Source organism: Pinus tabuliformis, chromosome X (genome assembly GCF_031772625.1).
Source record: "Pinus tabuliformis cultivar Carrire ecotype Pingquan chromosome X, CPIR1, whole genome shotgun sequence".
NCBI classification, from domain to species: Eukaryota; Viridiplantae; Streptophyta; class Pinopsida; order Pinales; family Pinaceae; genus Pinus; species Pinus tabuliformis.
The window spans coordinates 1,133,348,170-1,133,369,657 of NC_142308.1; the positions used below are offsets into that span (position 1 = coordinate 1,133,348,170).

General features: G+C 37.3%; 1 protein-coding gene across 1 annotated transcript in view; it reads left to right on the forward strand.

The window, feature by feature from the left end:
• CYP71 (cyclophilin71) overlaps positions 1 to 21,488 on the forward strand; it is a 405,299-nt gene that overhangs the window by 318,730 nt on the left and 65,081 nt on the right. The window contains exon 11 of the mRNA XM_089447133.1: positions 7,815 to 8,038. Within this exon, the coding sequence (XP_089303259.1) occupies positions 7,815 to 8,038 (224 nt within the window). The remainder of the gene's footprint in view (positions 1 to 7,814; positions 8,039 to 21,488) is intronic.

The window sequence follows — 21,488 nt, forward strand, 5'->3', positions numbered from 1 at the left end:
GTTGCTGCAGTGATAGAATTTTCACAAAATCTTCCAAGTACATTCCTTTATTTAATGGTTATTGTTTTCCGTGTGCTAACTATGGACATATGGCCAGGGATTGTAAAATTGTTGATAGGTACAACTATCAAGGACCATCACATTCGAATGAACCATTCAGGTACGCACATTTATTTAATGGTTATTGCTTTTTATGTGCTAACTATGGACATATGGCTAGGGATTGTGAAGTTTTTGGCAGGTACAACTATTATCTGCAAAACCCTAGAAGCAAGTTTGCAGGTTCTCGAGACAGATACCAGATGGCATCTTCTATGGATGACATTGAATGCTTTAAATGTCATAATCATGGACACATAGCTCAAGAATGTAGGTACCATCCAGATATGGAATGTTACAAGTGTCACAATTATGGACACATAACTCGTCACTGCAGGAACAAAATGGAATCAATCATGAATATTGATGACGAGAATAAGAAGGTTTGGAAGAGGAAACAAGTATAGGATGAACAAATACAGGAAGAACAGGTACAAGATCAACAAGAAGTGTAGAAAGACAAGAAAGTCCTAGCAGTCATGCTTTCAAGATTCGTAACAGGTTGTGAGGAATCGAGTCAAGATGACTTGTTAGGTGAATCACTATTTTGAACAATCCAGCTCGTTGATTCCTTGAAGTTTGTAGAGGGGGAGTCTATGCAGCAGTATATGGCACAAGTCTATGATTAACAAACAAATAGTTTGAACAAGATAGCAGTTTCATAACAAGTTTAGGGGGAACAAAATAATTGAAGGATTACAAGTTCTCAAAGGAAGCGTTCTCTTCAAGGGAAGCACATACAGGACACATGTCCACATGGATCGTATTACAAGAAGGCTTCTCATTAGGGGGAGCATAGGTAGATAACAGGTCTACATGAAGCAAGCAAATACTTAGGTGGAGTAGTCCTTTGCCATTGATGTCAAAGGGGGAGAGAAAAACCTGAGAAGGAAATTGAAATCTTGAGAAGGAGGTGAAGCATAATGTCAGGGGGAGTTTTCTTCGCAGGAGGAGTACGTGTGTTGCCATGAATGACAAAGGGGGACATTGTTGGATGGTGTTGTCATTGATTTCAACCCATGAAGTTAGATGGGTTTGACTTTGATCAAAAACACCAGCGATTGATGTCAAGTGGTTAATGAACGCTTCTTAGTAATTGTCGAATTACATCAAGATGGCAACTATATTGTTGGGTGGTTGAAACCGAAGTCCTACGGTTTGGGTTCCCTGGACTAAGGATGTACCCTGACTTTGTTCAGGGTTTTTGGTAGGTCATATCATTGAGGTTGGATTAGAGATCTATATCATTAGATTTTCCTCGCAAAAATGTTTCTGTTGATATGTGGTACATCCCGTGGTTCCTTTTGGTTTGAGAGAAAATTGAGTTTGAAATTGAAGACCCAGTTTTGTGGGCTAAAACCCCAAGGGGGTAGTGACATGACACCTCCTCCTAGGGTTGTCAATATATAACATTGTTTATCAACGTAATCTCACCATGTATAAGTTGAATTACTTCAAAAACCAAAGGCAATAAACCAATCACTGACTTCACAAACTTGGTAGGACCATATGCACTAAGCCAATCATTGATTTCAAATTTCTAGTGGTAATGAAAATATTTCTAGGCAAGATCCTTAACATAAATATTTAATTTAAAGATTATTTAGATAGATATATTATTCTTAAAGTAAAGATTATTTATTGATAAGTCCATCATTTTAAAAGACCAAAAGGCCCACATAAGATTCAGGACCCTCCTTTCTTTAATTACAAGGCTCATTTAATATAAAAAAAGTTAATCCTTTAATTCCTAGTAATCCCTACTCTAACGTCCATCTAAGAAGCCCCTTCCTAAGTCGTCAAACGATCATCATTAGAACCCCTCCTAGACCTATAAAAAGAGGTTCATACCTCTCTTCTTAGTTATGAGCGTTAATGCAAATTAAAAAGGAGCCAAGTTTTGAAATTATAACCTTTGGCCCTTTCGAAGAAAAGAAAATCAAGAGAGAGGCTTTTGGGTAAAAAGAAGTCAAGTTCTGAAATTATAACCTTTGACCGTTTAGAAGAACAGAAAATCAAGCGAGAGATTTTTGGGTAAAAAGAAGTCAAGTTTTGAAATTATAATCTTTGGCCCTTTAGAAGAACAAAAAATCAAGCGAGAGGGTTTTTGGGAGTTTTACATTTGTTTTGGTTTGGTACTTGGGTGATCGTTGGTTTTACTACAGGAAGGATGTCTTTAGCCCTCTAGGGAAATGATCTTTGAGCAAGGCTTATCATTATAGACCAACAAAGTTAATCTATCTCTATTGACAGTGGCCTAAAAGGGTTTCGTTTGGATTTGAAGCAACCCTACCTTTTATTTATGAAATTCTGCCCTCTCAAGGTCAACATCTCTGTGCGCAAGGATTAAATTTCTGTTGAGCAACTATTTTGCTAAGTGAAGATCGAAGGTATGTAACTAGTTTTGATTTTTGGTAGCATTGGATGTGTTTTGAGCTTGAAAATTTGCAGGGAGGCTAGGACACATGTATTCCAAAATACCCAAAAATCGTTTTGGGAAATTCCACTCGGAGACAGTTTTATTAAAATAATTAATTATTTTTAATGGATGCCTAAGTATAAACTTAGGAAATTAAAATAATTAAAGGATATTAATCAAACTGAGGGTGAAACTTCTAGAAGAAGACATACATCGAGTCCAAATGATCTAAGCCATTGATGTGAATCTAATCTAGGCCATTGATTACTCAACTGGAGAATTATAAGAAGGACTTCGATGAGCATTTGGAAATTACATCGAAGAGAGATAAAGAGATCTAATTTATCAGAGATGGCAGCGCAACAAGTGCTAGGTAATTGATCGAGGAGAATTCTTGTAGTGAGGGGCAGTGATAGTTTCTGGAGGGAAGTTTTCCTGGTCCGGAGAGTAGAAGGCAGAGAGGGCAGAAAGACGTCCAGAGAGGTTGACGCAGGGCCACGCAGAGCTATGCTGTGGCAGTGCAAAGATTCAAAGGGAGTTCGAATTCTAGCTAGGAGAGATGAGATTCAGTGCAGGAAGTCGGGGTGTGAGACCGGAAGGCCTAGAGATCGAATTTCCAGTCAGCAGGAGGCCAACAGAGGGATTGACGCAGAGCCCAACCAGAGTGACGCTGTTTTGCGTAGGGTTGACGCGGAAGCTGTGCAGAGGCAGTGTGGGGCTAGTCAATAAGCCCCTGATCATAATCGAATATCCTAGAACAGTGTGAGATTTCTCTCATTAAGCTTTTTGCCAATTTCTCTTTGTATCAGATAGCTAATTGGGAATCCAACAAATTGTATTCAGAAAACTACTACTTAATAATACAAACCCTCATCTACTGCATCGGTTTTCCCGCATTGGGTTTTATCGGGGACATTTGTCCAAAAACAATGATGTCACTTGTGTTGTGTATTTCTTTCTTGCTTAGTTCTTATTTCCGCATATAATTTTAATTGGCGAAGGCTGTAGTGTATTAGTTTCGGTATTTGTTACAGGATGTAGTAAATAATTTGTTCAGTAATTTAACAAATAGAAGAAACTTAATTAATAGATGCAGTAGAAATTTGGGTCCCCAAATTTTCACAACTAGTCTACTGTATTCTTGGCCCCATTAAAATCTTTGCAGACATTTAGAGATGGCCTAACTGTTGTAGTCTTTTGGGTGCATTTATATGGTTTGACTTGTATCTATTAAGGTTGAATTTTGTGCACCGAGCATACCTATCATATACTTTTGAAGGCATGAAGTAGCAATCCAATAGCACTTGTAATTATGAGTATTGATGTGCATGTGTGATAGCAGTATATAGACTTGACAACTTGACATATTGTAAAATAACCTTGAACAGTGACTACATGTGACAATGAATTGATACCTTGATAAATACTTGACATTCACAATGAGTTGATACCTTTACTGATGTTAGGATTTCCATTAACCTTATTTAATGATGCAACATTGACAAGTGATGTGATATGATTGTTTTAAACAAATTGTAACTTGATGTGACTTAACAATTTGGAACTTCAGCTTGGCTAGATATGACTTTACTCCTTGAGACAATGACATACTTGGGCTTGACTTACAAGAGATCTCAACAATGGCATGAGATTGTATAATATATTATAACAACGATAACAAATATTTGGTGAATTGATACACATTTAGTGACTTGATACATTGATTAGTGAAATGAAAATAACTATGACAATGACAATGGCATCATATGAGCTGATTGACTAGACACACATTGATATATTAACTTGACTCATAGATTTGATATATATAGACACTTGGCATAATGAAGTTGACCTTTGACTTTGACTTGATATCAATAGAACTATGACGAATGTAATATAACATATTGACATACAACCTTGACATACTTGATATAGATTTGTATTATGTATCTTATACTGATGTCCTAGAGGGTGTACCATCATAATGACATGAATTTACATGGTAGCAAGTCTTTAAGAAAAAACTCATTTTGTTATATGACCTATTGGAGAAGGATGAATAACAGGGCTTGACCAGTCAAACAACAGTGTTTACTTATATGCTAGTAGCACTCTGGGGACAGAGTTTGAAAGCATTGATTGCAGGTCAACGGGATGGCCTGAGGTACCTTGGTTTGTGCTATTATTTGATAGTAGTACCAGATGTTCGTAGCATCAAGTGCACCCTGATATGATGATGACATGGGTTGTGCATTGATGACTTTCATTCATGAGGAGTGACATGCAATGATAGCCTGAGGAGTGACATGCAATGATAGCCAACAATTGTGTAGTGATTTGTGGCGACAGTGATATGCAGTGTGCAGTGACAATGATGTGCAGTTGAACAATAATAGCTTGATGCATAGCATTGTCAAGTGATTGATTTGTGGGAACAGTGGACAACGACTACTAGGATTTGGCATTTATTCTATATCTTTCTTACAACTATTCTACAGAGTACAAGGGATCCAGTGTGAAAATTGTGAAACGTGATCTATCGACTCTTCTGGGTGATTGGATTCACCTTCAGGTTGTGGCCTGAGAACTCTTCAGGGTGGCAGGGTGGTGCGAGGGAAATTTGTGGCTTGCACAGGGCTTTGTGCTGTCCATTAAGTTCTTATTGATAAACTAACAGGGCAGCAAGGCATCCTTTCTGACAATAGTTGGTAAACGGAGTGTTGGGGCACTCATCAGGTTGTGGCCTGATCTACTGGGCATTGGGGCGTCCTTCTGGTTGTAACAGGTTATTAGGGTGTAGTAGCGTCCTACATGGTTTAACCCGTGAATTAGGGGGTTGACACCTCCCTTAGTTGTAGCTGAAATCTTGATGTAATCGATTTTCTTTTAACAGAGAGAAGAGAATTGCTAAAGAAGCATTCAGTGGTTTTTGACTCGGAGGGGGTTTTCTACCTAAAAATTTCTGTGTCTATTATTTTATCTTTCTGCATTGTTGTATGTTATTGTCTACTGTGGATTATTGTTTATGATTATCTGAAGAAGAACAATAATAATAACCGAAGATTAACTAATGCTCTGAAAAATATTAAAAAGTGTTAGTTGCTAAGAAATATTGATTCACACCCCCTCGCCACCCCCCCTCCCTCTCAGTGTTTCCAACAAATTTTGCGAGTATTTTAGTTGAAAAATATTACAATTTTTCTTGGATAGAACCATGTAAGTGTTCTTCACTTGACCTTTTGGGTTAACACTTCACCCATCATTAAGGAAATCGTACCGGACTGAAAGGTAGAAATGATTGTTCCAAGTGGAGAGGGTGCATCTAAATCTAAATTGCTTAGAGGGAAGAGGGGTTGAACAAAGGTGGAGTTTTTGAAACAATACTTTTACACCTTGTTAAGAAATATAGCTCAAGTAGGACCTTCTTGCATAGGTTATGTGTGAACATGCAAGAAGCGGTTTGAGACAACTTCTAGTGACCACTTAGTAAAAGTGGGAAACAATACCATCTTGTAATTTCACTTAAACAAATACTAGTGAAAGTCTAATTTACTATATTCATGAGTTAGATTTGTTCTAATGTTAGTCATACACCTCATTATTGAGGTAAGGTTGTTGCAAGGATTAAGAAGATTAGTTACTAATATTTGGAAGATTAGCTACTAATATTTGGAAGATTAGTTGCTAAGATTTGGGAAATTAGTTGCTAGGATTAGGGTGATTGTTTTTTCTTTCGTGTGTGGTGCTAAGAAAGTTAGAATTTTACAATAATCTTTATTGTTTGGTAATTGCATTCCTTCTGCTTGCCAAATGCAGATAAGAATATGTTGTCCACAAAGAATTTGCACATCAAGGATCATAAAATAACCAAATTTGACGATATTGTATCATGCGTTTTGAATCAAATTGATCTCATCATTAGACCAATGTATGTGGATATGCATAATTATTTCTATGAGGCTTGCATGCCACCATATGCTTTTTTGGTATGTTATTGATTATCTAGTATAATAAGATCAAATATCTGGATGTTACGGTACACATACTGAAACCTCATGATCAATATTTAGTGTACCATACACAAAGGTTTGTATATGATGGCATAAAGTAATATCATCTGTGTGTGATTGATCAATGCCTCTTTCTTGATATGATTTGGTATAGGGAAAATTATTGGCAGATGCTCTGGAAATATGGGATGCTTTAATGTTCATTCATAGATTTTTGTCACTAGAGTGATGCTGCTATTTAAGATTTTAATAAGCTTCTCTTGCGTCTAATAGCGAATTCATATCATATGTTCCTATCTTTGCCAGGCTCTCCCTTGGTTTTCTCTATTATTTTATTCCTGCATTTTGGAAATATAGAGAATGAAAGTGAGTGGAATGGTGTAAAGAGAGTATTAACTTTTCATTTCAGCAGAAGTTGGTCACCAAGGTTAATATAAACATGGGAGAAGATTAGCTAATCTGAATCATTTTGTACTTGTTACTTGTTACCATGTGACTTTGCATCTAAGCAAGCTAGGAATATTCTGAAATATGCAAGACTGTTATTTTCTGTAGCATCTGATACCGAGCGGCAAGAACAAGAGAGGAGGATGTAAGTTCTAACAATGAAAAGAGAGAATTTAACTGTCAGTTTTGTTCTGGGTACAGTTTCAACTCTTAAATAATAATCCTTTGGTTCTTACCATTTGACTTTGCATGTAGAGAAAGTGGGAATTAGATTTGAGATTGACAAGAATATGTTACTTTCTTTAGTATCTGACACCAACCAGCAGGGACAAGACGTAAAGGACCTAAAAATGAAAAGAGAAAACTTGTCTCTCAGTTTTGATCTGGGCAAAGTTTCATTTCCTTTAAATAAAATTCATTTATCCCATATATCTAGTAAAGCTGAATATTTTTCCAATTCATTCAGGTGCTGGTGGCGATATGACTATGATTATTATTGTGGCTCTCAAGCTGATTAATATACAGGCTTTGCCCTTCCAACAAAATATCTGATTACTCTTGTTAGATTTTAAATTGACAAGAGTATGTTATTTTCTTTAGTATCTGACACAAAGCAGCAGGAACAAGACATAAAGGACCTAAAAATGAAAAGAGAAAAATTTTAACTCCTTTAAATAAAATTCTTTTATCACAGATATCTAGTCAAGCTGAATATTTTGGTAATACATTCATGTGCTGGTGGTGATATGACTATGATTATGGTTGTGGCTCTTAAGCTGATTAATATACAGGCTTTGTCCTTCCAACAAAATATCTGATGACTCTTATTTCAATTGTAGATTTTGCATACTACGTTGGGAGATATACACCTGCGCTTATATCCAGAGGAGTGTCCTAAAACGGTTGAGAACTTCACTACACATTGCAGAAATGGTTATTATGATAATCTCATTTTCCACCGAGTTATCAAAGGCTTCATGGTCCAAACAGGTGATCCTCTTGGAGATGGTACTGGGGGCCAGTCTATCTGGGGAAATGAGTTTGAGGATGAATTTCATAAAAGGTAACGGAATTCTTCATTGCATTTGAGTTCAAGATGTTTCTGTGATAATTAATTCCTATTAAATAAACAAGCATACTACTGAAGGGAATGAGTGGTTTTTCAAACTCTTATTGCTTCTACTAATACTGTTTATTATGTACAGGCGCCCAGGTCTCACACTGACTGCTATTATATTTCTACCTTAGGTATAGATAAGAATACATATAATATATTATAGGAAAATGGAGATGCTAGGCATAAATGCTTGTGCACAGCTCAATCAGTCCAAGCATTAGTAGCAATGAAACATGGATCCAGCAAGTATCAAATAACTTCTAAAACCTTAGAGTGAAATGCACTAGACAATCTGATACCTAGACTATACAATATTTATAAGAACAATGCATAAGTTAGGGATCTCCCCAACTATTGTCAACCCTATATTTATTTTTGAGGGAGCAGAGTTGTTTCCCCCCTGACAATCAGAAGTCTTCAGCACAAGACAAGTGATCCTGTTCTTACGTTTGATAATAAGTTTTATAAGGCCTTAGGAACTTGTCTTCCCAGAAATTAAAAGGACTTGTTACCACCCGAATTAGCAATCTTGTCAAGGTTCTTAAAAGACACTAAGATGGCACACATAAGACAAGTGCCCACATCCACCTCAGCATGAGTCCCCACTTTTTAAGCCCAACTCTTACTAAATGGCTATGGGAGGATTCCCTCTATACCGGTATAGATCCATCTTAAGCACGGATCTAGCATACGCTTAGAGGGATCAATCTCTTTAGGTGCAAACCTCTTTTAGAGTGTAAAATCTGGAAAGTAATTTGCATCCCTCACATCCCTTAATAGATCCCAATATATCTGTAGTGATTCTCTCTATATATAGAATGTGTAATTTTTCATTGTTTAAATTGTATTTTTGATTGCTATAAAGAGTACATAACTCAAACTTGCAAGTCCAAAAAATCTTTATTGGATTTCACGAAAAATTGGCCCAAAAAAATACTTAAAAGAAAACCAAAATGTAAAATATTTTAAAGTATACGTCAATATTACTTGATCCTGCATATTAAAATATTTTATTGATGACCCACATTGAAATTTTTTATTATTATAAATATTTTTAAATGTCACATATTAATTTTATATTAAAAATTGAATGAATTACACATCTCCTTATTATTTTTATTAGGAAATACTTGATACTTTTTATTTTATTTTTTCACATTCAATTACTTTTTTTCCTTTGGACATTGAATATTTTATTATATACAACATTAAAATATTCTCTTCTAATATTTTCTTTCTATATATAGATATATATGACGTTGCTATTGACATAAATTTGAAATAGTTTATTTAAATAAATATTTTTGAAAAGTATAAGTTTTAAACATCTTACACTTTTCTCCTTCTAATTACTTTATCTCTTTTTAAAGTTGATATGAATTTATATTATGTCATCTAGAAATCGAAATATTTTATTTATCACTGTGAGTGAGTAAAATAAAATATTTTTACCACATTGGGTTGTAATATCAACAACAAATTGAGCAACCATAGCGAGGTTGGAATTATTGATTGTTTACAACGCTTTCAATTAAAACTAACTAAACATGCATATTCATTTTTTTTATTATAGTTCACATTGCTTTTTATTTAGTGAGTATTTTATTTTTATTTAAAAAGGGATGCGTGTGAACTCCACGTTGAGCACAGACGGAATCACACATCACCCTCATACTGTGCTATCGAATGTGCCTCTCGTCGCAACAAGATGATTCACCCAAGGATTGGTAGACCATTGCCTAAATGGAGCCTATGGTGAAGTTAGGAGTAATTGTTTCTAATTATATTAATTTGAAAATAATGTAGAAAAACAACTAAATTCACTCTCAACTTAAGATATTAAGCTTGTAAAAAACCCAAAATAGTAAACAAATAATGTTCTTACCAGTTATGGAAGCTATACTTGGAGTGTACCTTTGGTAAGGGGTTGTCCTTTGTTAATCTGCTTGTTGTTCTGCGACTACAATTCCATAAAAGTGCAGAAAAATGCGGAAACAACAAAGTAACCCCCTTTCAGGGCCACTCAAAAGTGTATGTACACTCTAGATTGGTGATCTACGGGTGGGGAAAGCTATGAAAGCAAGCATATATTAATATATACCTTCCTAAGATTTAGATTTATAACAAAATCTGTGTTTCTATCAAATTGGAAGCTTGTTAAGCTATGAAAGCAAGCATATATTAATATATACCTTCCTAAGATATAAATTTATAACCAAATCTGTGTTTCTAGCAAATTGGAAGCTTGTTGCAGGATTTGGGATCAAATCCTCAATGGGTGAAAACCTAGAAATTTATTCTAGCTAATAAGTCTAAATGGATGGAGTAGTCCCCAGAACAATGACAAAAACTTTAGAAACAAATATGGAAACTTATGCAAGGGTTTATATGATAAGGACTTGGAAATGGCCCTTGTATTTGGGAAATTGTTGGATGTGTGGTATGATTTGTTGTAAATCAATACAGATCTTTAAAATAAACTTGATAAACCTTGTGAAAGATGTGCTAAGAATCCGTAAACAAGGTATATCTCTGCCTTGGAGGAAGTATAGATAGTGGCTCAAAACTCCAAGAGTTATCTAGCTATCTTGGGATAAAAATCTGGTAAAGCAAACTAGTAAATATTTTTGTATTTTATTTTATAAACAATAAAAGAAAAGATTTGGAGTTTTATAGAAACAAGTTCGCTGTTGTAAATGAGACTTACCTTGGCCCAATATTATATTTTCTTGTAGAAAAAGATACCAAGGAGGTGTTTCTTAGTGGTTTTTGCCTTAGTCTAGGAAAACAAGTGAACCCACCTTTTTAGTGTGACTTTATGTTATTATTAAATTCATGTGATTTTTAGTCACTTTGTGAGGTTCTAAAAGTACATTGTACTTTATAATATTAAAGTGATTTTATGAAAAAAAGTACAAGGTACAAAAGGTATTAAAGTGACTAGGGAGAGTCATTAATGAAGGGGGAGACATGAGAGGGGGTCAATGTGAAATTAGATCTCCAGCCTTGATCAAGAGAAGCTGAGATCTAATCTCAGTCCTTGATCTTAGGGATAGGGCTTCTCATCATAATGGCAACTAAAAAAGAAGAAAAAGTCAAAGAGGAGGCTCCTTCATGTGTAGAGTTGGAGAAGAGAAGAAGCTGAAATAGCATTTGCTGAAGGAGAGACCATATTGCAGCAAGGAAAAGAACACACACAGGCCCACATTCCTAGGCTGGGAGGTAGCATGCAGATCGAGGAGGCACAGGGAGGTGGCACATAAACCGAGAGGGTTCAACAGTCATTTCCAACACAGATTTTGAGGCATTTCCAGTGCATTAATTGCAAGCAGAAACAACAATCAATTCAGTGCTGAAATTGAGGAGACTCGGTGCATTTAATGTGGGTTTGACTGGCACAAAAATCAAGGGGAAATCAGAGGTCTGATAGTTTGAAATTTCAGGTGAAATTTGAGGACTGAGACATGAATTTCGAGACGGAAAAAGTCTGACAGAGGCACAATTTTGAGGGGCAGAGTGCTGACTGTGGCACAAATTTCAAGATCTGGAATGCTTGAATAGTGGCACGTTTTTCTAAGCAGAGAATGCTGACTGTGGCACACATGTCCTGAACAACAGCACAAAAATCAAGGAAGTTAGCACGGATTTCAAGGAGGGAGATAAGTACTCCTTGTGTATTTAATTCTGTAATAATTCGCTGAGAAAAGCAAAATAAAATTCCTCTTCAAACTCGTTTTCGCTTCGGGGTTTTTCCAGGGTCTGTGATTGACCAAAAATTAGTGTCCAAATTTTACGTGTTTATGCTTGTGAAAATTATCAACTGAAAGTGAAAAGTAGTGGTAGATTCTAGTGTTTCACTTGCAATTTTGTATTCATGTTTAAATCAACAATGAACATGGGTTTAGGCATTAAACATAATGAGAAAAACAAATTGAAACTAGGTTGGGGCTATAGGATTTTTTTTTTTTTACATGGTATCAGACCACTAGTGAACCTACAACTGATAAGGTGTGACCAGCAAGCATAAAACAGCCTTTATACCCAGAGACTTGTGGTTGAGAGGGTGAATGTTTGCTCATATTCAGCGCTGTGAAGTTGTGTTGGTTGACCATTCAAGTGTCAACTACCCTATAGCAGAGTACATTTCAGAGCAGTCAATTTTTTTTTCAGATTTCATCATCACCATTTAGCTTTTGGTCTTCAATTGTAATCCAAATTTTGCAGCCCTGTGGGCCATTATGTAAAAATGATTCTAGTATGTTTATGAAGCCATGTAACACATGTAGGTAAGCTTACGATTTTCGCTAGAGAGTTTCACTCTAGGGAGTTTTTTTCCTTAGATAATTATTTATGTTTTTCAACTGCAAATAATTGGTTAAGTTTTTCTCCCAAACATACCCCAAAGTGAGAGTGGGGCTTGATGGTGAAGTCTTGACTCTTAAGTGAGTCCTAGAGTATAGAGTCAATGTATAATGTCATGCTAGATCATATCTAAAGTCTTGCAGAATTTGGTTGTGTCTAGAGGTCAATTTTTCTCTCTTCTCGTGCAAATTCTTCTCATTTGAAGAGGCTAGGGTTTTCAGAAATCAAAATTTATGAGTCCGTTCTCTCTATTGAAGCAAAATCGAGGTTTTTTGATAGGCGCCCCACTTCTAAAGTTAGATCGAAATAATTTCTTGGGAGGTCGTCTTCCCTTCTGAAGTCATATAAAATTCTTGGACGGTCGTTCCCTAAATTTTGTGGCATTTTCTCTAAGCCACAAGCCCTAAAGCGGTCTCCTCATTTCTATGCGAAAATTACAATCTCCTTAAGAAGAAATTCAAATAAAATTTTAAGAAATCACAGGCTAAGGCTTGGAAAAATTCAAATCTAAATTTTTGATTCAGATCTGAAATTTTTGAGGATGTCGTCTTTGATTTTCTCCTTGGCCGTAAAGCTTAAAGAAGCTCTCCTTTCATTATGTGAATTTTCTTGGACGTTTTCTTTGCAGCTGAATCAAAATTCTTTTTGGGAAGGAAAGCATAATCAATTTCTCAAGGAGAAATTAAAAATTGATTTATTTTGGAGGCTTGGAAAGCTCAAATTGAAATTCTCAAGACGTCTGCATTTTCTGAGCCATTTCCCCCTCAGCCGTAAGCACAATTCTATGAGCAAAAAATTCCAAAAAGTTTGAGTGAAATCCCTGGTTCGATTTTGGAAGGATTAAGCATTTTAAGACTTGGGATTTAAAATTAATTTTTTTTGAAGCTTCAATTACCTAGCCACAAGGTGTCCTCTTTACCCCTTGCGTGATTTTCCTCTTCGGACCTAGAAGTTAATTCTTTCGAGCAGATTTCACTTTGATAAAGTGATTTCATATATGGGAGAAATATTCTCATTAAAACTTTGTAACATTGCTATAGGAATTTTCTCTCAATAATAGTTTGAGGGGGGTATTAAAAAAATTTCTTTTGTAATCCTCCTTAAGGTTTTAAAATTCTCTTTTATTAAGAGGGTTATTTCTTTGTAATATAATAATAATAATTTTTTTTCTTAGGGGAGCTTGGGATTTATTGCCATGGTATCCTACCCTCTAATTTGGTAGGGGGATTTCTAACTTGCTAACTTAGTAATTAGGCCTCATTACTAACTTTTTCATTTTGCATTTAAGTGTTAGATTTAGATTTGATATCATTGGCTAATAGCTATGAATCACATAATTTTTTAATCTAACTAGTTGGTGGTTTCAATAGATATTTAGTTTTATTTGCACTTCAATAATTTGATATAAAGTGCATTTCAGTAAATATTTTCTTGATCTCACTTGTATTTTGGATTAAAGTATTTTTTCCTAATTAGCAACCTCATTGGCCATCATCTACCATTGCATCATTGCAAAGTAAAGAAACATTTTTAAAAGCACTTTCTTTTAAAGCACTTGGGTTTGGATCTACTTGTCATTTCCTTCGCTCGCTTTGTTTCATTGAGTAATCTTTGTTTGCTTCATTGGTTATTGTTACAAACTAGTCTAATTATAATCTTGTGTCTAAGTGCTCATTATAAATCTTGATTGGTATTTCTTCCTTTGAAGCATCTTGTTATATTTTTATCTCGTTGAAGCATTCTATTAACATTGCATTTCATTTGTGTATTAGATTTAGTCTTACATTCATTTATTCTTACATTGTCATTTTTTGCATTTTAATTGGTTATTGTAATTGGAATTGTGGGCTAATCTACTTGCAACTTTTACTTTATATCCTTGTACTTGTCAATTTCATGCTTATGGTCTTTTAAATGTCATATCATATTTAAAGCATCTTTTACTTGAAGTACAAGTTTTCTTTTCTTGCAAGTTCTATCAAGTCTTATTGCACATATTTTTAATTGCATATAATCTTCTGATCTCTTTTACTAATGCTTGTCTTGCAACATTGCCTATCCTGTAACTTGGATTGTTATTTTTCTTGCAAGTATTATATCTTCATTTGAGCATTGTCACTAGTTTCTCATTTTTATATCTTTTTGAATGCCATATTGATTTAATCGAATATATCTCATTTGTTCATTAACATTTAAACTTGCTAATCCATAATTAATTCTTAATTCAAGTTACATTGAATGGTAATTACCTTGCCTTTTGTGTCCTAGAACTTGTTGTTCCAATAGGTTTTCCTTTACTAACCATCTTTAGGGACTAGCCCCCTTAGCTTTCTTAGGAGAGAGCTTAAATAGAGTGTGTAGGGAATAGGTGACAACCCCTGCTTTGAGTGTTGTGCCTTAAAGTTTATACTTTGTGGGGTTGGAAACTTTTCCCACACTTAGGTGTACATCTTAGGTGACAATAAGAGGGTTAGACAACTATTAGTTTGAGGGTGGAGAAGAGGTTGTGTGGGGCTGAAAATTTTGGTCCTTGGAAGGAGAAGATAGTCTTTTTGCTTGAGGAGTTTGAGTTGTAGGATATTGTAGAGAGTACAGTACAACCAGCTACTGATCCTGTTTAGTTGGAAAAATTCGACAAGCACAATGTAAGGGCTAAGAGGATCCTTCTGCTGATTTTTGGTAGCATCAGATGTGCTCTAAGTCTCAAAATTTGCAGGGAGGCTTAGACGCATGCATTGTCCAATACCCAAAAATCGTTTTGGGAAAGTCCACCCGAAGATAATTTTATTAAAATAGTTAATTATTTTAATGGGACCCTAAGTCTAAATCTAGGAAATTAAAATAATTAAAGGGTATTAATGTAAACTGTGGGTGAAACTTCTAGAAGAAGGCAGAGATCAAGTCAATATGACCCTGGCCATTGATTAAGATCTAATCTGGGCCATTGATTGATCAACGAGAGGATTATAAGAGGAAGCTTGATGGGCACTTAGAGAACAAACACAGGGAGTTCAAAGAATCGATTTTTTGAAGCAGAGCAACTGCTAGGAGATTTTCGATAGTGAGCTTTTGTAGTGAGGGGCAGGGATAGTGGGTTGGAGTATCTTCTCCAGGACCCAGGATCAGCAGCCGAGAGGCAGAGAGACACTAGGAGGAGGCAACACAGATCCAAGAGGGGTTGACGCTGGGCCAGAAGGGCCCACACAAAGTTGATGCAGAGCCAGAAGGGCTTACGTAGAGGCAACGCAGTGTTCCAGTGCAAAAATCCAAAAACTATTGGGGAGTTGATATTTTTGAGCCCAGAGGCCTGGAAACTTCTCTAGAGGGTAGATGTTTCCCAGTTGGGCTAACACAGAGCCTGTTGAGGCTGATGCAGGGCCAACATAGAGATACCTGGGGACAGTTGGTTCAGCTGCTGGAACAGCTAGAATTGTCGGGTAGAGTGAGGTAATCTCACTAAGTTTTTTTGCCAGTTTATTTTCTCTGTAACTGGATTGTTGGAAGGGCATCCAGAGTTTTATTAAGAAACTATTGCTTAATAACATAAAACCCTCAGAGCTGTTGCACTGGTTTTCTTGCATTAGGTTTTTCCGACGACATTTGTTCAAAAAATACTATCACTTGTGCATCTTTCTCTATTTGTTCTGTTCTTGTTTTGGGCATATTATTTAATTGGTGTAAGTTGCAGTGTATTAACTTCGATATTTGTTGTAGGAAGCAGTAAATAATTTGTTTCAGAAATTAACAAATAGGAGAAGTTTAATCAGTTGCTACAGTAGCGATTTTGGTTTGCAGAAATTTCACACCTTCTAGATGTAGCTAAGGACCACCTTATACCTCATGTGTTAGGGAAGAATTTTGCTTATGAGATGTGGGATATTCCAGTAAAGCTTTACCAAAGCACCAATGAGAAAAGGAAGATGGCGTTACATGAGAAACTAAGAAACATCGAGATGACCAAGACTGACATAGTGTCCTCATACCTTACCAAGGTCACACAGGTGAGAGATGAGTTGGCTGTGGTGGGAGAGGCTATCCCTGATGGCCAGTTGGTCAGGACAACATCGAGTTGTTTTCCCAAGAAGTGGGATGGATTCATAGATGCCAATGTTGCTAGAGAGCATCTTCCAGATTTGAGGAGGATGTAGGTTGATTTCATTTAGGAGGAGACCAGGAGAACTACCGAGAGTGGCAGTTAGCATGGTGGGGTCGATGAGGAGGAGAATGTTGCTCTTGTAGCTAAGGGCAAGAAGAAGGCCAAGAAGGGGTCTTCTAGTGGAGCCAAGCAGCAAAAGGGGAAGCAAAAAGCACAAGAGAAGGACATGAGCAAAGTGAGATGCATTGCTTGTCAGAAGGTGGGTCACTATGCCTTTCAATGTCCCAATAAGAAGGGAAGAAGAAGGGTGTTGCAACATCAGCCAAGGTGGATGAGTTTACCACTGAATTTGACACAAAGTTTGCTTTAGTGGTGAGTCTTGCCACTAGTCTTACATCTTCTAGTGTTTGGTTTGTAGACAATGGAGCTTCCTGCCATATGACACGAGTCCAAGAACATTTTACAAGTCTTACAGAGAGGGATATAGATTTGGAGGTTGTGCTTGGAGGTAACCTCAAGGTCAGAGCAACAGGTGTAGGGACTGTATCCTTTCAGAGGGAGTCACTTCCTCTCTCGAAAGTGATGGAGGTCCTATATGTTCGAGGGTTGAAGAAGTATTTGATTTTAGTTTCCAGTATTGAGGACAAGGGATATGTAGTGGTGTTCCGAGATGGACAGGTGCTCATGTATCCCAAGGGATCTAGTATCACTTGTGCAAGAGTGATTGGAGTCTGCCATGGGAGACTCTATAGGTTCATGTTTTAGCCCACTAGAGCCTTAGTGTCTATGACCAGTGATTGTGATTTGTGCAAGTTATGGCACAGGAGGATGGCCCACTTGCACCGTGGAGCACTCAGGGTACTGAGGGAGATTGTTACAAGCTTACTAGATTTCAGAACTCAACATATGATGTGTGCAGTGGGTGTGCTTTGGGACAGTACACCAAGATTCCTTTCCCAAGCAATGATAATAGGTATCCTTGATTTCACACTCTAATGTGTGTGGTCCTATGTCTTTCATCTCATTGAGTGGATATGAGTATTATGTCACTTTTATCGATGACTACTCTAGGAAGACCTAGATTTTCTTTATGAAGACCAAGGATTAGGTCTTCAAGAGGTTCCAAGAGTTTAAGGCTCTTGTGGAGAACCAAACAGGGAAGAAAATCAAGGTCTTGAGGACAAACAATGGGGGCGAGTATACCTCCAATGAGATGAAGGAGTTTTGTATGAGAGCAGGCATCAGGAGAGAGTTCACAGTGCCATATAACCCCCAACAGAATGGGGTGGCAGAGAGGAAGAACAAGGCCATAGTAGGGGCAACGAGAGCCATGTTGCATGATTAGAGGCTACCTTTCCTTTTGTGGACCGAGGCTTGTAACACTGCATTATATCTCCAAACGAGGAGTCCACATAGAGTGTTGGGGAGTAAGACTCCTAAGGAGGCTTTTTTTTGGGAAGAGGCATGAGATTGGGCACTTCAGGATTTTTGGGTGCCTTACTTATTCACATGTACCTTGGGAGAGGAGGACAAAGTTGGAACCCATTGTAGAGAAGGGCATCCTTGTGGGTTACAGTGAGACATCCAAGGCATATCTCATATTTATTCATGCGAAGAGGAAATTTGTCCTGAGGTGGGCTGTGATGTTTGAGGAGGAGAGGGCCTCAAGGAGATCAAGGGAGGATGATCATGTAGAGCAACAAGCTCCTCAACAAGGGAGTACATAGGTTTCAGTTTCACAGGGGTTGGGAGGATCACCGACTTCTGGGTTGACAAGTTCACAAAGTTCAGGATCACAGGGCACAAATTCCCAAAGTACAGGTTTACCACATGCTATAGAGGCATCATCATTAGGAGCTCTATGGGAGGATATTCGCACACTAGCTTAGTAGGCTACTTCAGGGAAGAGGAAGCCAAGATGGCTTTATGAGACCTTGAAGGATGCACATGAGTCAATGGGAAAACCCAAGTGGTTAGTTAGGGAGAGCAAACTGTTAGTTTTTGGTAGCAATAGCCAAGTGTTCTAGTCTTCATGGTGTCTAAGAGGCTAAGGAACACGAGATCTCCAAAACCCATAAAAGGTTTGACAAGAAAAAGCCTTAGAAACACCTCAATTAGATTAGTTAAGCCAACAATTAAATATTTCCTAAGTTTAACTTAGGAAAACTGGTTAACTAAATCAGATTAGTTGTGGGAAATCAATTTTGCTCTAGAGACTTATGCAAAAGTCACTTGATGGGGTTAAAATGATCTTATACATTGATTGAAATGTGATCATGGTTGTTGGTTGATCAATGAGAGATTATAAGAGCAAGTCGACGGGGTTTGGAGAGACACACTAGACATTCAAGCAATTTGACTTACCCAATTGTAGTGATTTAGCAACGATGCAATTGAAGCAGAGGGAGACACTGACAAAGGGGTTTCAACAAAGATTTGGGAGAAGGATTCTGGAGGAGATTTCCACAGATTTTCCAGTGTCTTAGTGACAGGAAAAGGGAGGTCGATTTATCTATAGCAGGAGGTTGAAATAGCATTGTGAGTTAGCTAGTTTACACAATGCGTGTAGCAGGAGCAATATTTCCACTTCCAATTGTCAAAAGAATTGCCAGAGGAGGTGCGAGTAGCTTCAGGAGGCAGAGGTAGGCAGATCGACTTGTAGGGAAATGATCCTAGAAGCTGTGCAAAGTTACTTGGGGCAACAATGTGCATTTTTGGCAGGCAATGCGAATAGCTGAACGGAGTGTGAGTTGGTTGGGAGAGGCCAAATTGAGTTGCAGAGAAGACTTCGTGTCTCCTAATCAATTTTCAAGTGGAGAAAATTATTTGCCAAAGCATTGCCATCATCAGGCAAGCAGTTGTAATTTTTCAAATTGTCGAAGATTAATAATAAAAAAACTCTCATCTGCTGCACTGGTTTTCCCTTCAGGGTTTTTCCAGCGACAATTGTCCAAAAATATTGGTGGCAAATTTATTGTGTGTGTGTGCATTATTTTCTTAGTTCCAATATTTTATTTTCTGCGACGCTTTTATTTGTGAAGATTGTAGTAGTGTATTATTCTTTATTTGTTGTAAATTAATTTACAAAAGACAAATAAATTGCATAAGTTAGGAGAATAATACTTAGTAGTTGCAATCGTGGAAATTTCACATAGAGCACTAGAGAGGTCAGGTGGCTATGTAGTTAGTGTTGTGTTGACTGAGCCATGTAGCTACGAGGAGGCTACGAGTCAGCAGATTTGGAAGGGTACCATGGTGGAAGAATATGCTTCCTTAAAGAGAATGATGTTTGGGAGATAGTGCCGAGACCTGAGGGGAAGTTAGTGGTGACTTCCAGGTGGCTTTACAAGATCAAACATGTTGCGGATGGCAACATGGTGAAGTTCAAAGATCGATTTTTGCAATGAGGGTTCTCACATGTAGAGGGAGTTGACTATGAGGAAACCTTCGCACTAGTGCCTCGATACACCTCAATTAGAGTAGTGATCTCCATAACAGTAGAGATGGGTTGGAAGATTCACCAGATGGATGTGAAGACCACCTTTCTCAATGGAGTCATACAAGAGGAGGTTTATATTGAGTAGCCACAGGGCTTTGAGGTGCATGGGAGAGAGTCTCATGTGTGTAGGCTTAAGAAAGCCCTATATGGTTTGAAGCAGGCACCGAGAGCATGGTACGAGAGGATTGATTCCTACTTGCAACATATGGGTTTCCAGAAGAGTGATGCAACTCCAAACCTATATTACATTGTGGTTGGCAAGGATCCACTCATTCTTGATTTGTATGTGGATGATTTGTTTATTACAGGGGAGGAGAGACTCATTGAGCATTGTAAGACAGATCTTGCTTCAAAGTTTGAGATGATTGATATAGGACTGGTGCACTATTTTCTGGGGTTGGAAGTTTGGGAGGATGATGGGCATACCTTCTTGGCCTAGGACAAGTATGCATGGGACATACTAAAGAGCTTTCCTATGGAGTATTGCAGGCCTATGGCTACTTTGGTGATTACCAACTGGTAGAAACTACATGCTTTAGATTTTGGGTTGGTAGACCCCACTTTATATCATTAGTTGATCGGTTCATTGATGTATCTGGTCAACACTAGACCAGATATCTGTTTCGCAGTCAACACATTGAGTCAGTTTATGATAGAGCCCAGGAGGGTGCATTGGGTGGCTGTGAAACATGTGTTATGATAACTACATGGGACATGGATTATGGACTGGACTATGTCCAGGGGGATGGAGTTAGGTTGACAACTGTATAGAGTCATACTAGGAAGGCAGTGCTAGTGACAAGTACAGTACATGTGGATGTTGTTTCATTTTGGTTTTGGCAGTGGTGTCGTGGTTTAGCAGGAAATAGAGATCAATGGCATTGAGTTCTGCGGAGGCTGAGTACATTGCAACTAGTCAGGCTAGTTGTGAGGCCATTTGGCATCACAAGATGTTATATGGCTTATTTAGTCAGCGACTGAGACCAACTACAATATACTGTGATAATAAGAGTTGTATTAAACTCATGGAGAATCCAATATTTCATGACAGGTCAAAGTATATTGAGATCAAATACCACTTCATCCAGGATTGTGTTTAGAGAGGGGCAATGAAGCTAGAGTACATACCCACTGATGAACAAGTTGCAGACATTCTCACCAAGTCCTTGCTATGGGGCAAGCATGTTTACATTAGAGATAAAATGGGAGTGGTAAGAAACACTTTCCTCGATAAGAGGTAATGTTGAAAAAGGTACCAAGGAGGTATTTCCTAGTGCTTTTTGCCTTAGCCTAGGAAAACAAGTGAACCCACCTTTTTAGTGTGACTTTATGTGATTATTAAAGTCGTGACTTTTTAGTCACTTTATGAGGTTCTAAAGGTACATTCTACTTTATAATATTAAACTTACTTTATGTTTTTAAAGTGACTTTATTAGGAA